Genomic DNA, 15,624 nt, shown 5'->3' on the forward strand with positions numbered 1-15,624 from the left:
GCATAAAGATTCTTTTCTTCTTCTTCTTTCTTTCTGCAGTACTGGAGATGAACCCAGAGCCTTTCACATGCTAGGCAAGCTACACTATAGTCCTAGGACTCTGACTTTGATTCTGAATCTTCTCTGATGGGCTGGATTGTTCAAATGTCAAAAACACTACAACAGAGGGTTCCCAGATGGGACCTTATCCACCTATTTGTTCTTGAGGTATTCATAACCCTTCCTAAAATCTTCCTCTACAATGATAAATTGACCCTTACAATCTGCCCCTGATCTTAGACTAGAATAGGAAGAAGACTGACTATGAAGTGTCATTTCATCTTGATCCTAGAGAGCTAACCTACAAACTAAAACAGCCTCAGATTTGAGGGGGCTGACCCTATAAACCATATTATCTTAAGTGAGCCATACTTCACCCTGAGTTTCCTCAACTGAAATACTAGGAGGCAGATCAAGTGGATTTCTCCAATCTCTTGAGTGACAAAGACCAAGCTTAGGAAAAACGCAATGGGCCTAGCATAAGGACACAATGGACACAGTCACCTCTTTTCCCTGTATTAACCCTGAGGCTCAAAAACCCTTCCCAAAATGGGAGGCTGATCCTCAACTTCTGGTCATCAACCTGCCCCCTCATCTCAGCTTCCTGCTCTTCTGTGAATGACTGGAAGGCAGTTCTGGGAGACTTTCTGGCTCTGCCCCTACTCAATCTCAAGTCCCCACTAGGATCAGAGAGCAGGAGAGATGGAGGACAATGTGAGTTGACCAAAAGCCATGTGTTCACACAGTAGACCCTTGGGAGACAAGGCTGAGGGGAGACCCCAGTTGTCCCCAAGAACATGGAGATCCACTCATAGAAGTACCTCCTTTCCAGATCCCTGCCCCATCTCTTACTGAGGACTCTACTTTCTACTGTCACCCAATGACTCCTCAAAAAACCATATGGGGGGCTGGGATTATAGCTCAGTTGGTAGAGCACTTGCCTAGCATGTGTGAGACGTGTGGGTTTGATCCTCAGCACCACATAAAAATAAAATAAAGGTATCGTGTCCATCTACTATAAAAATATTAAAAAAACATGGGGGGGATAAGCGCCATCTTCATGGAGGAAAGTAAGTCTGAAGGGTTGATGGGCTCTCTATGTTCCTTGGAAAAGGTGCTAAATTAAAGGAGCTCCCCAGAAATAGGACATCCCCAACCCAGAAATGCTGAACAGGCTGCATGAATGAGTGACCTCTCTCCATGCCTGTGCCTCTGCCAATTAGACTTGCAGCTGTGAGCCCAGGTGGAGGTGCAGCTCCGCCTGCCTTAGGTCCAGGCAGCTTCTTCCCACTAAATCACTGGTAGCTCATGAGCAGAGGCCCTGCCCAGAATGTCAGCCCTGCTGCCCTCATTTCAGTCTTGAGCAGTCATGTGCCCATCAGGCTTTTAGAGGCAAAATGCAGACATGGGATAATGTGGTGAGATAGTCCAGGGATGAGGAAGGAACCAAAGGAGAAAGAAGGTGTCCCAGCAATTTGGGGTTCCAACAATGGCAAGAAGTTTTTAGGAAACCTCAGGCTCCAGACAGGTCATGATTTAGTTCAGGGTCTAATCCTAGAAGAGGCAGATGGAGGGACCTCACAGTACTTCTTAGATGTGGATATTCCTGGGTGCTCAAAGCCCTGAGATCTCCTCCTCCTTTCACATACCCCCAGCTTCCTAGTCAGGATATTGTGTCTATAGCAGGCCCTCAGAGTGAAGGCAGGGAGGGACATTTGTGCCTGAGGCCCACTCTGCTCCTGTGAACTCTGTGAAAGGCTTACTGGGATTGAGTGGCTTACTGGGATTGAGTAGGCATCCGTTTTAGATTTTACTGTGCTTGTACACTCCCCTTTTTCCACCACAAATGATTGAAAGTCAGCTATGTTTTGAAAACTATAAGGTGAAGTGAAAAATTCTCCCACCTTTACTTCTAGGCTATCTGCTAGGGGAAGAAGGTCCAAAGAGAAGGGCAAGGTATAGAAGGGACTGAAGCCAGACTGAATGGACTCTGAGTCAGACTATCATGTTCTGATTTGGGGACTGATTCCTCTCAACATGCTTCTAAGACAGTATCACCCCCTGAAAGGGTCAGTTGCCCTGATATGCCTACCCCACTCCCACCACGAGGATAGGGGACAAGTTTAAGAGGTGACACTCATACCTGGGAAGAGGTTACACTACCCTTGAAGTCTTCCTTTTCTAATCTGTCTTATCTGCTTTAAGAGGCCTCATCTCTCGCTGGCAACAATTCTCTCTTTTAAGTCAAACTACGAGGAGAGGGTTCTTCAGCCTAGACTGGGAATGTCAGACTGAAATGAAGCAGCTTCCACACATCCCTCTCCCTCCCACTATTCACCCTCCCAGGGACAGGAACGTGAGCTGAGGCATCCTCAGAAGCACATCTAAAGCCCCTGTCCCTCCAAGAGCCCAGCAGTCCTGGGAAAGACTGCATGAACTAGACTAAGATGTGACAGGGGGGACACAAGGACGGCTGATGCTTTTTCCTCTATTTGTCCTGTGGCTTCCTGACCCCACTCCATTCCCAAACCTTCCAGGTTTTACTAGACAGCCCATACCTGGTAATCCTGATCATCAATCCCAAACCTCTCACGGAGATTTCGGAACACCATCGGGCAGTACTCCTTAAACTTAAAGCGGCTGGGGAGGTTCTCCCTAGGGAAAGTAGAGCATCACTCAGCTTCATTCTGACATCAGAACTCCTCAAATTGTGGTCCACAGACTGCCCCAACCTGAACAATCTTTCATACTTAAATGCTGATTTCTAGGTCCTAGGAACTCTGGAGGTAAGTCTAGAAATCTGCATTTTTAATAAACACTGCTGGTGATTCTAAGCATTATAAACTTGAAATTTTTACACCTAAGCCAGGCCCAGTGGTACACACCTATAACCCCAGCTACTTGGGAAGCTGAGGCAGGAAGATGAATAGTTTGAAGCAAACTTTGCAAAACCCTGTCTCAAAACAACAAAAAAAGTTACGTCTCTATTCACTTTGTAAATATTAATATAGTCATATACTTATGGCTTGTGTACTTTTCTGTATGTGTCCTTCAATAAAATTTAAAGGAGAAAAAAAAAAACTAGCCCTGTGAAGTGAGACTGTGTGTAGGGCGTACCTCACAGGCACTGTAAGTGCTACCGCAGGTCACAGCATGTGAACTTCTGCTGTGAGGCAATATCAGTCTATAGGGAAAGACCCCTCTCACCAAAGGCCTCTCTCCTCTGGGGATGTTCCTACTGAAACATCCTGAATGGGTATTCAAGACATCCTGCCCTGGGCTTCTACTGGGATGTAGGAAAAAGTGAGGTATGAAGAGATCCCCACTCAGTTAACTGGGATCCCATCTTTTAAAGCCATGTTTGCTCTCTTCTGGCACCAATCTATACCCTTTCCACTCCTTAGACTGATCAGAGGACTGGATCCTGAAATGGCTGGTGGTACACTGCCACCTCTGGAGCCCTGGGCTTCTGAATTAGAATCACCTCTTTTTCTACCTGAGTGGAGATCTGCTTCTCCTTCCTTAGGTGGCCACTTAGCAGGTGGCAGCTATGAAGACAGATGGCTTCTAGAACAAGATGTTATTATTAACGATGGCAAAGAGAGAAAGGCCACTAAGGGATATTCTGAAATCAAGCTTTTCCTCTGAGCCTACAGTCTGGGAATAGTGGGGTGACAGCCTACCTGGTAATGTGGTAAAGGCTTTAGGACAAAGGAGAGTAGAACCAGGATGGACACAAAGAAAGGAACATAGTAAATAGCAAAGGGTCCCTGGGGAAACAGTAGGACGAAAAAACAAGGCCTCAATAGGACTTAGAGCAGGCTCCCAACTGTACCAGGTGAGATGGCTACTGAAGGGTCTCCAACAATGTCTGAGACAACCTTCAGACACTGGTGATATTCCAAGAAGCTACAAGGGACAAAAATAGGAAGAGTTACTTTGGGTAGTGCCCTTGAGCACTATGCTTAGCCTGTTTACACACCAGTCAGGGAGAAAAGCTCTTGGCTCACTGCAGGCCAGGAAAATGCCTGGATGGTTCCTGCCTCAGACTAAGATCAAGATAGGGCCACTACTGAAGCCACATACTAGATACCCCAGCTCCCAAATCGCTCATCTCTCCAGAGCTAGCCCTCCATGAATCACCCAGGATCTAGCCACACATCCCAAGAGACACTGGAGGTGGCAGATAAAGAAATGCATTGACCAGAGAATGCCATGGAGAGAAAATGTCATTACAAATGAATTTTCCCAGCCAGCTTATCAACTCTGAGACAGATGCACTATTATACTCTGCCAGGTGCTGGCGTGGCCCACCATGCATGAGGCCACAGAGGTTTGAAGGAAAAAAATACTCATAAAACTTGAGCCCACTCAGTAAGCAACTTACTTATTGAAGAGATGATTATCCACCTTGATCTTGCTGTAGGCTTTGAAGTCATCTGGCATTAGCATGACAGGGACAGGGACATTGCTCAGCTCATTGATCTGTAAAGCAAAAGAAGAGGGAGGTCCTTGAGATAATATGCTATCATGTGGAATGCCACCATCCGTCTACAGATTCCTTCCTTGTCTTTATTTCTGCCCTTCTCAAGTTCCCAACCTTATGTCCACCTGTTGGAATTCTCCCTCTAATAAGGTACAGCTCAAAAGGTACCTCCTTCATGAAGCTTTCCACAGTACTCCAGACCATAAATAAATACTCTTTCCCGACTTGGAATTCCTGAAGCATTGTATATATGCTTCCTTTGGCCATCTCACAGACATTATATATTGTAGTTTCAGCTAAGCAATACTGTTATTGATCTTTGGGGGCTATGCAATCCTTGGCACCACAAATTAAAACATGGCAGTTACTCAGTATTTGTCAAATGCAATACATGGATCAATGAATAAATGCCCTCCAATCTAGGTGCATATTAATTAAAGCCTTTGAACATCCTCATGCAAATTGTGGGCTATTCAAAGCAGGAAAAAACATGGGTGGGTTTGTATAGGTGTGTAACTTTGTATCTCCAAAGTAAAGGGTTAAACTTAAAGGGAACAAAAGAGGTAGACATCTCACCACTGGTTCACTCTGGCCCTCTAGCAAAAAGCAGGGCCAGTTCCCTATGGAATGGCTTGCTTATGCTGAACTGGGGGAGATGGATTAGGATCCCTTGCCCCTACTGTATACAAACCTTCTCAGTGTCTTTCATCCCCCTTCAGAGAGTTGGCTTCCCATTGGTACAGAGCTGAGTGGGCAGATCCTGCTCTTCCCCATCCCATTTAGCCTATTAGTGGTCTAATTAGCCACAGATGTCCTCTTCCATCACTAAAGAGTATTTGACATTTGACTCTCAACCCAGTTACCATTAATGCATTCAGAATTTATAGAGGAAACCTTAGTCCTGACTTAATGGATTGGGGGTTGGGGGGCACAGCCTTGTGTCTCCCAGATACCTTTCTTGCAAATCCTATTATCTCAATGATGTGGCAGGGAGGGAATAACCTACAGTCATTAGGACTCCTCCAGGAGCATAAATGGGGAAAATGGCATTTAATTTGCTGCCCTTTTTATGTTTCAAACTTTTTTTTATTTAGAAATATCAGAGGATATAGAAAGTTCAAATTAATGCAGTATGGGGAACCATATCTTCTCAGAGTTGGTTTAAAAAAAGCCAGTTCACTCATCGGGAAGTTGAGGAAGGTGGAGGAGTATATGTATACAAAGAAGGGACAGTGGATAGAAATATAAGTTGAGGGTGTGGAGGAGACAACAAACTGCTGGCAAATTTGACTGACCCAGACAATGAGTGTGATCCCATTTACATGAAACTCCAGAACAGGAATCTACAGGAAAAAAATCACCTAAGAGGCTGTCTGGGTAGGTTGGAGGTTGTCAAGTGTAAAAGGACATGAGAAGTATAAGGTGATAGAAAAGATCCATGTGGGCTGTGGCTGTGGCTCAGCGGTAGAGCATTCGCCTAGCACGTGCGAGGCCCTGGGTTCGATCCTCAGCACCACATAAAAATAAATAAATAAAATAAAGATATTGTGCCCAACTACAACTAAGAAATAAATATTAAAAAAAATGATCATGTGTTGTTTGGAGTGATGGTTATATGATTAATCACTCTAGGGATTAGTTATACTTTTATTATTTTGTCAAAAATCTGTAAATTGTACACTTTAAAAATGTGTGTATTTTATTGTATGTAAAGTTTTCATCAATAAAAGTGATTTAAGGGGCTGGGGATGTGGCTCAAGCGGTAGCGCGCTCGCCTGGCATGCGTGCGGCCCGGGTTCGATCCTCAGCACCACATACAAAGATGTTGTGTCTGCCGAAAACTAAAAAATAAATATTAAAAAATTCTCTCTCTTTCTCTCTCTCTCCTCTCTCACTCTCTCTTAAAAAAAAAAAAAAGTGATTTAAAATTTTCCAACATCCTGGGCTAGGGTTGTGGCTCACCAGTAGAGCACTGGCCTGGCATGTGCAAGGCCCTGGGTTCGATCCTCAGCACCGCATAAAAGTAAATAAAATAAAGGTATTATTTCCAACTACAACTAAAAAATAATTATTAAAAAAAATTTCCAACATCCCAATCTGTAATGACCTTTATCATTAAGCCCTCCCAACAGTCAAATAAAACAACCATGCCAGCTCATTCCTGAGGTGATCATGACAGAGCTTGACTGTCAAATCTGTGCCTACAGAGAAAACCATTCCACTTCCTTATTTTTCTGTCAACAGAAACAATTCATGATGGTGGTACCACTTCCTTTTTCCTGGTATATCAAGCCTGACTCTGAGAGTTAAAGGGGAAAAAGAGAAAAAGAGATTCCAGGTTCTTAAGCAATTCACCTTTTCTAGCTTGTCCCACTGGTTCACAGTATGGCTTCACACCAAAACATTACAGAATCTGCTACAAATTGATTCTAGTTAGTCCAAGATCCAAATTTAGTACCAAAGTCAGGGATTGATACTAGGAGAACCAGAAATGACTAAAACACTTTTGAGAGAGGTCAACTGTTCCTTAGCCAGGGTGAATTAGTCTCACAGGACCTATTAATCATTTATTATCTCTCTATTCATTATTTCTGTGTAAATTTTTTTTCTTTTTTTTGGGGGGGGCAGTACTGGAGATTGAACCCAGAGGCACTTCACCATTGAGCTATAGCCTCAGCTCTTTTTACTTATTATTTTGAGCCAGGGTCTTGCTGAGTTACCCAGGCTGGCCATGAACTTATAATCCTTTTGCCTCAGCCTTGGGAGTTACTGGGATTACAATCATGTGCCACTATACCCAGCTCATTTTTACTCTTGATTATAAGTCTAATAATAGAAATTTTTAAATTCAAATAATATATTGGTGGACAACCCATGAACCTCAACTATATAGACTCACCCCTTTTTTTCCAATGGGCCACATGTAGATTATTCACTCTAGGGATTAGTTATACTTTTATTCTTGTACCAGGGATTAAAACCAGGGACACTAAACCACTAAACTACATCCCCAGACCTTTTTGAAAATTATTATTATTTTTTATTTGAGAAAGGGTCTGGCTAAATTGTTTAAAGCCTCCCTAAGTTGCTCCTGCCTCCCAAATCACTGTATATTTTTCACTTTTCATTTCTTAGTTGTGTTAAATTTTATATCCTCAGAGTTCAATTTCATATGAACAGGAGTTACTGAAAAAGCTACTATATGCTTCATTCTGTGGATGATGTGTGTGTGTGTGAGGAGGGGTGCCAAGGAGAAAGGGTTATGTACATTAAAGAACTATGAGGCTTATGCTCTAATCAAGGAAATGAGTCAAAGCAGTAACAATCTTAAGAACATGGGACACAGAGGAGGATAAGGTTAATATGATCAGAGGATCAGACCCCCTGGCCCTCACACATCAGGCTACAAACGGCACCTAGGTCTTTCCCAGTATTGCCAAGAGCACTCAAAACTGGAAAAATCTACAAGATCATGTTATACACCTGCTTAAAAATCTTCCATGGCTCCTCATCAACCTCAGTGTAAAGTTTTAACCTGGCATTCAACACCTTTTCTGATCTGGCTTAGACGATGTCAAACTTCTACTCAATTTATGACATCCAAGCACTGTCTCAGAAACTGGAGAGACAAAAAACAAAAGATGTCCTCTGTTTGGCTGTGAAGACAGACAACAGTAACTAATACAATCTGACGTGTGCTATAATTGCCTAGGAGATGGAAAAAATAGATTAAGAAATGATTGATTCTGGGGTAGGGGTGTAGCTATTTAACTGCAACATGTGAGAGCCCTGGGTTTGATCCCCAGCAATGCAAGGAAAAGACAGAGAAGTAAAATAAAAGAAAAAGAGAAAGGATTGCTTCTGCCCAGGAGTAGGAATGAGGGAACTGATTGCTAAAGGAAACTATGGAGAAATAAATTTGAGAAAGGCCTAATATCATAGTTCCCCCCCCCCAACAAAAAAAGACAGGAAAGGAATCCTAGGCCATGGGAACAGTGAAAACTAAGCCTTAGAGTTATGAAATATACTGCCATTTTAAGAACGGCGAGTACATTATGCAGGGGCATTTGGGTAAACAGAGGGCAGCAACACAGGTCAGAGGTAGTAAGAAGAGCAGGGGGATAACCGGAAAATATGTGAACCATCTAGCACATTACAAATATTAATAAATGATAGCTGTTTCCATTGGTCAAATGCCTATGAGAGGTTGGTTCTTTCTATCGTTATAAATCACATATACACAATATATATTCTAGGGCTGGAGATACAGCTCAGTTGGTAGTGTGCTTGCCTCGCATGCACAACACCCTGGGTTCAATCTCCTGCACCACAAAAAAAATTTATATATATATATATTTTTTCTCTATTCTGTGCTATGATTTCTAACACTAGTAGCCACATATTATTAATCTGATGTTGCAAGAGAAGATCAAACACACAAACACTATGTGAAGAAACAGGATTTGATCCCAGGTCTGTCTGATGCCAGGTCTGTCTGTCTGGGCTCTTTATACCATGCTGTGCAATCCTGCTTACAGATGGCCACCTTGCCTAAGGCTGTGTTTTCCATTCCTTGTCTCAAGGAAAAAGCATTATGCCCACTTTATAGGAAATAAAAATGAAGCTAGCAAAAAGAAAAGAAAAATATGACTGCTCCAAAGCACACCACTAATAACTGGCAGAGCCTAGATTTGAACTTAGGCTTGCCTACTGCGTGATAGATTTAGACTTGATTATGCAGCAATGGGAAGCCCTCTCAAGTTATGTCTGGGGATTCGCAAGTTGGGCAACACAGAAAGGAATGAAAACCAAGTAAGAACTGCAAAAGGCAAAGAAGCAGTAAGACCATTTACAGACCATTTATTTAATACAATTGTTCAGATGATAGACTGCAGACCTAAGAATAGAAAGGATAAAAGTCAACAGAATCAGCTAAGATCTAGCTCAATGACAGTTCCTGTCTGAGAGGTTCCCTATCTCCCCCAGGTTGAATTAATTACTCATTCCTCTGTGCTTTCTTTACGTCCTAAATATCACAATCACTTAGGTAATAATTTTGTTTTATATGTTTGTTTTCTCTACTAGGCTGTGAGTCCCTAGAAGAGACTTTTTTTTTGGGGGGGAGGGGTACCAGGGATTGAAGGGGCACTTAAAAACTGAACCACATTCCCAAGCCCTTTTTAAATATATCTTATTTAGAGACAGGGTCTTGCTAAGTTGCTTAGGGGCTAAGTCAGAGGCTGGCTTTGAACTTGCAATCCTCCTGACTCAGACTCCTGAGCCACTGGGATTATGGGCCTGAGCTGCTGTGTCCAGCAAGACTCTATCTTATGCATGTTTATGTCCATAGAAAATGACTAGTACATAGGGCTGGGGATGTGGCTCAAGTGGTAGCGCGCTCGCCTGGCATGCGTGCAGCCCGGGTTCGATCCTCAGCACCACATACCAACAAAGATGTTGTGTCCGCCGAGAACTAAAAAATAAATATTAAAAATTCTCTCTCTCTCTCTCTCTCTCTCTCTCTCTCTCTCTCTCCTCTCGCACTCTCTCTTTGAAAAAAGAAAAAGAAAAAAAAAGAAAATGACTAGTACATAGTAGTTATTAAGTAGAAGAATGGATGGACAGAAGAGGAGGACGGAGGTGGGGACTGAAGAATGGCTAGTACTAGGATAAATGGAGAACAGAGACAGCAAGGCTAGAGTGTCTATGCCAGAGGCTCATAGTCTGGAGGACAGGAAAGAAGGTTAACATCAGCTACTGAAGCTATGACCAGACTGTGAGGTTTCTTTCTTTTTTTTTATATATTTATTTTTTAGTTGTAGTTGGATACAATATTTTTATTTTATTGATTTATATGTGGTGCTGAGGATCAAACCCAGGGCCCCACACGTGCTAAGCAAGTGCTCTACCACTGAGCCACAACCCCAGTCCCAGAGACTGTGAAGTTTCAAATGCCAGGGAGAGAAGAAAAAAATTAGTTGACAAAGGGAGCAATTACAAGTTTTGAAGCATAGAAGGTCCTGCGTAATGCAACATGTTAGGAGGATGTGGCTTTGCTTTACTATTTCTGCACATTCCTAGGCCAATCTTGTTCACCTTCAGCAGCAGCAGGGGTACATTGTGGAATGCAAACTCATCCAAGTATCAGGCTCAGTACAACACATTAGGAAGGTAAGTCTGTTGTATGTCATGTCACATAAGTAGTTTTTGGATTATCCACATATCAAGTCCATAAACTCTCAGCATAAATAATGAGAAAGCTAAACAAACTGAATAAGAAAGAACTTGAGAGGGCTGGGGCTGTAGCTTGCATGAGGCACTGGGTTCAATCCTCAGCACCACATAAAAATAAACAAATAAAATAAAGGTATTCTGTCCATCTACAACTACAAAAAATAATCTAAAAAAAAAAAGAAAAAAGAAAGAACTTAGAAACAGAGCATTCACTCTGTGCTGATCCTACTGGAGATAAAAATACAGTCACCAGCTAGGCATGTTGGGGAGACTGAGGCAGGAAGATCACAAGTTCAAAGCCAGACTCAGCAACCTAGCGAGACCTTGTCTCAAAATAAAAAGAACTGAGGACGTAGCTCAGTGGTAAAGCACCTCTGGCTTTAATCCCTAGTACAAAAAAAAAAAAAAAATCCAGTCACAACTTTTAATCCTGTGAATTTCTGACTCCAGAAGCCCCCACTTCCCTGGGTATGACCTTCATAGGAATTGTTACCTAGGAGGGATGGGTTAGCCACACTGGCTTCCTGACATGTCCCAGGGCTTTGACAGCAGTTCAGCAATAGGCTGGCCACCAATGGCTTATCTGTTACCTGCCACCATAGAAAACACAACGTGCTAGCTAACACACTCCTAGGACCAAGGAAGTCCAAGCAAGATCTGGAACTCCAGGGAAGAAAAGAAAAAGAACAGAAAGCTCAGGGAGCCAATAACTCCACCCCTGGGTTTATTCCTTTTTACATTTTGGTTTTTCTTCTCCTGTTCGAGTCCCCCTATTCTCTGCAAGAAGGGAACACCTGCTGAAGGGCAAATTTACCCAAAGGCCTGACCAGAGCAAGAATATTTACTGAAGATCTCTAAAGCAGCAGGAAAAGAGAAAAAAGTAAGGAAAGAAGGTTCTGGGTCTGCATTAAGCAGAGAAAAAGTGTGGACAGAATGGTTATGGGATGTAGGAGAAAAATTGAGCAGATATAAGAATGACTCTGTTCCATACACAATAATAAAAATGAACACCAAATGCATTACGATCTAGATTTAAAAGCTAAAACTAGACAGCCAAATGGCATATGCCTGTAATCCCAGTGACTTGGGAGGCTGAGACAAAAGGATGGCAAATTCAAGATCAGCTGGGGCAACTTAGCAAGGTCCTATGCAACTTAGTGAGACCCTGTCTTTTTTTTTTTTTTTTTTAAAGAGAGAGTGGGGGGGAGAGAGAGAGAGAGAGAGAATTTTTAATATTTATTTTTAGTTCTCGGCGGACACAACATCTTTGTTGGTATGTGGTGCTGAGGATCGAACCCGGGCCGCACGCATGCCAGGCGAGCGCGCTACCGCTTGAGCCACATCCCCAGCCCAAGACCCTGTCTTAAAATAAAAAATAAAGACCCGGCTCATGGCATATTTCTGTAATCCCTGTTGCTCAGGAGGCTGAGGCAGGAGGATCATGAGTTCAAAGCCAGCCTCAGCAACTGCGAGGCACTAAGCAACTCAGTGAGAACCTGTCTCTAAATAAAATACAAAATAGGATTGGGGATGTGGCTCAGTGGTCGAGTGCCCCTGAGTTCAATCCCCAGTACCCCCAAAAAAATAAAAATAAAAAGGGGGGCTGGAGATGTAGTTCAATGGTAAATTCCCAGAACTAAAAGCCAAACTAAACCAAACAAAGCCACCAAAAAAAAGACAAAACCACCAAAAACCCCTAGTGTATGTGTACACACACACACACACACACACAGCACTATTCATAAGAACCAGGATGAGGAATGACCTAAATTCATGGGTAGATGAATAAGAAAATGTGGGAAATACATAAAATGGAATACTATTTAGCCTTGAAAAGGGGAATTCTGCAATATGCAACAACATGGATAATTTTGAGGACGTTATACTAAATGAAAACAGTCTCAGAAAGACAAACACTGTATAATTTCCCTTAACAAGTTATTTAAAATCATCAAATTCATAAAAACAAAGAGTGGAATGGTGATTGCTAGGGGTTGGGAGGAAGGAGAATTGGGTAATTAATGGGCATAGGGAATATAGCTCAGTTGGGAGAGTACTTGCCTCACATGCACATATCCCTAGAGTCAATCCTCAGCACCACAAAAAAAAAAAAAAAAAAAGTTTCAATCAAGCAAGATGAATAAACTCTAGAGATCTGTTGTACAACATTGTAACTATGATAAACAATAATATATTATACCCTTAAAAACTGTTAAGAGGGTAGGTTTCATGTTAAGTGTTTTGATCACGGTAATTTTTTTTTTAAAAAAAGAGCTAAAACTATAAAACTTTTAGAAGGAAATACAGGAGTAGTCTTTACAACTTTGGTTAGACAAAGCCGAAGACATGATACTAAAAGTACAGGCAATAAAAGAAAAATATATAAACTAGACTTTATCAAAGTTAAAACATAAGCTTCAAAGGATACCATGAAGAAAATTTAAAAACCCAGAGTGAATGGGAGAAAAATTTGTAAATCATTCATCTGATAAAGGATTTATATCTAGAATACATACTCTCACAACTCAATAAAATGTGACAACCCAATTTAAGAATTTATACAAAAAAATTTTTTAAATGGGCAAAGGATTAATAGACATTCTCCAAAGAAGCACACAAGATGCTTAACATCATTGTTATCAGGGAAATGCAAATTAAAATCACAATGAGATAGTTTCACACTCACCAAAATGCCTATACTAAAAAAAGGCAATAACAAGTGTTGACAAGGATGTGAAGGAATTAGAACCCTCATATACTATTGGTAGAAATATACACTGGTGTAGCTGCTCTAGAGAAAAATCTTGCAGTTTCTCAAATGGGTACCATCAACTGCTCCTACTCCTCTGATCATATTGGTAAAGTTACACCCATATCTGGTTCCTAAAAAGCCCAAAAGCATTAGATCACATCAGCCTTCCTGGTCTCCATACTTCTTCCCAGATATTTCTTCCCTAATTCCAGACCCTCTGAACCATTATTTCATCCACTAAAACTGGGTTTCTCTCTTTACTAGTTCTCCCCCGGCAGGTCCAAAGTCTTCTGAATTTTCACCTTGTTTTCACTACACTCTTCCTACACAAAGTCCAGGAGCTGCATCTCTTGTCCATGAGCGGTAATGCGCTTGCTTGGTATGCGCAGGGCGCTGGGTTCGATCCTCAGCACCACATAAAATAAAGATGCTGTGTCCACCAAAAACTAAAAAATAAATATTAAAAACAATTAAAAAAACCACTGAGTTCAAAGACCTTTCTTTTTCCACCTAGATAAACCAACTGTCTCATGAGAGGATAATTGGCTTTTGCTTTAAATAAAGACATAACCAGTCAGGTACAGTGCCACACACCTATAATCCTAGCAACTCAGGAGGCTGAGGTAGGAGGATCACAAATTTAAAGACAGACTCAGAAATATAGTGAAGACTTAAGCAACTTGACAAGACCCTGTCTCAAAATAAAAAGGGCTGAGGCTGTGGTTCAGTAGAAGTATCTCTGGGTTAAATCCCCAGCACCAAAAAAAAAAAAAAAAAAAAGCAGAAGAAATGACATCCATCCTTAATATTTGATTTACCATAGACTAGTATACTTAGATGCTTAAATGGTAAGGAATCAAAGAAGAGAGGATATCTGAAAACTCAGATGGAAAAAAGTTGTGACATCAGGCTTCTGAAGGAAGGGAACCTCCAAGAAAGGCTTGATCCACCAAAACCAAGTGGCCCTGATCCCCAAGAGAATTGCAAGATTTTATATTCTTCTGGGCATGTGTCTCCACTTCCCAGATGGTGACACTAAATTACTACACCTTCTTGTAGATTAGAATGAAGCAATAAAACAAGAGATTAACTCACCTCTAAAGCTTACCTGTCCAGGGTAGTGGTGCTCTATATCCATCCCACCCAGGTATACTCATTCATATTTAGATGCATGGCTCTTGCTTAAAAGTCAATGCCTTTCCAGCTAGCTCCTCAAACTTTCTTAACTGCACTTTTATCATTGAGTTACACTTCCAACCCTTTATTTTTTAATTTTTGAGATACGGTCTCGCTTAGTTGCCCAGGCTGGCCTCCAACTTGCTATCCTCCTGTCTCAGCCTTCTGAATTGCTGGGATCACAAGCATGTGCCACTACATCCAGCATCAAACTGTTTTAAAGTTGGCAAAGAAGAAGGTGAATACCGTGTCCATCTGCCATTCAAAGGCTTTCATCTCATTGCCTGGGCAGACTCGATGCCTATCTAGTAGCAGACAAAGCACCACCCTCAGGAAACGGCATGCATAAGCACACACCCCAGAGCACATTTTCTAGCAAGACTATAGCTCCCATCTATCCTGGGATGTGAGGAAAAGGAACAGGAGGCAAAGAAAACAGAGCCCTGTGGTGCTGGACAATGAACTCCATCTCTTGCTGTAATCACAGGCAAGCTACTCTTTCACACAGGACCCAAGTTCCTTCCAGCTATTTCAAACTTAGGCTTCTCCCAGTTCTCTACAGAGACATAACACTTTCTAATGAGATGCAGGATAGAGAATAAAATCAAGGAATGACTTTCAGAAAGGGACACAGGGTTCACATTTTGATGACCCAGTTTCCCACAAAATGTTGCCAGATGACCCTGGTGGCAGCAGGAAGCAGGAGGAGCAAATTCTGCTGGATTGTTGGCCCAAAGCGGCTCCTAGAGGTCTGAACTTTAAACCAGTGTACTCACTACCCTGCCAGGACCCTCACTAATCCCAGTAATGACAATGAAAGGCAATCTACCCATGACCAACTAAGACCTCACATATAACATGTGCTTTTCTATATCAGATGTATCACATAAAACCATGGCTCAGGCTATGGTTCATCAACCTCCAGCCAAAGCCACAT

General features: G+C 42.0%; 1 protein-coding gene across 2 annotated transcripts in view; it reads right to left on the reverse strand.

Moving 5' to 3' along the window:
- The window catches only part of PIP4K2B (phosphatidylinositol-5-phosphate 4-kinase type 2 beta), a 32,830-nt gene that overhangs the window by 15,791 nt on the left and 1,415 nt on the right, over positions 1-15,624 (reverse strand). Inside the window, exons 2-3 of one of the 2 annotated variants that reach the window (XM_081271285.1) lie at positions 4,427-4,524; positions 2,598-2,694 (exon numbers count right to left, since the gene is read on the reverse strand). In XM_081271285.1, coding sequence (XP_081127411.1) covers positions 2,598-2,694; positions 4,427-4,524 — 195 coding nt within the window. Of the gene's footprint in view, positions 1-2,597; positions 2,695-4,426; positions 4,525-15,624 lie in introns of those variants that run through there. The other variant, XM_081271286.1, reaches the window with a different exon arrangement.

This window comes from Spermophilus citellus, assembly GCF_964194105.1.
Source record: "Spermophilus citellus genome assembly, chromosome: 17".
Classification (NCBI taxonomy): Eukaryota; Metazoa; Chordata; class Mammalia; order Rodentia; family Sciuridae; genus Spermophilus; species Spermophilus citellus.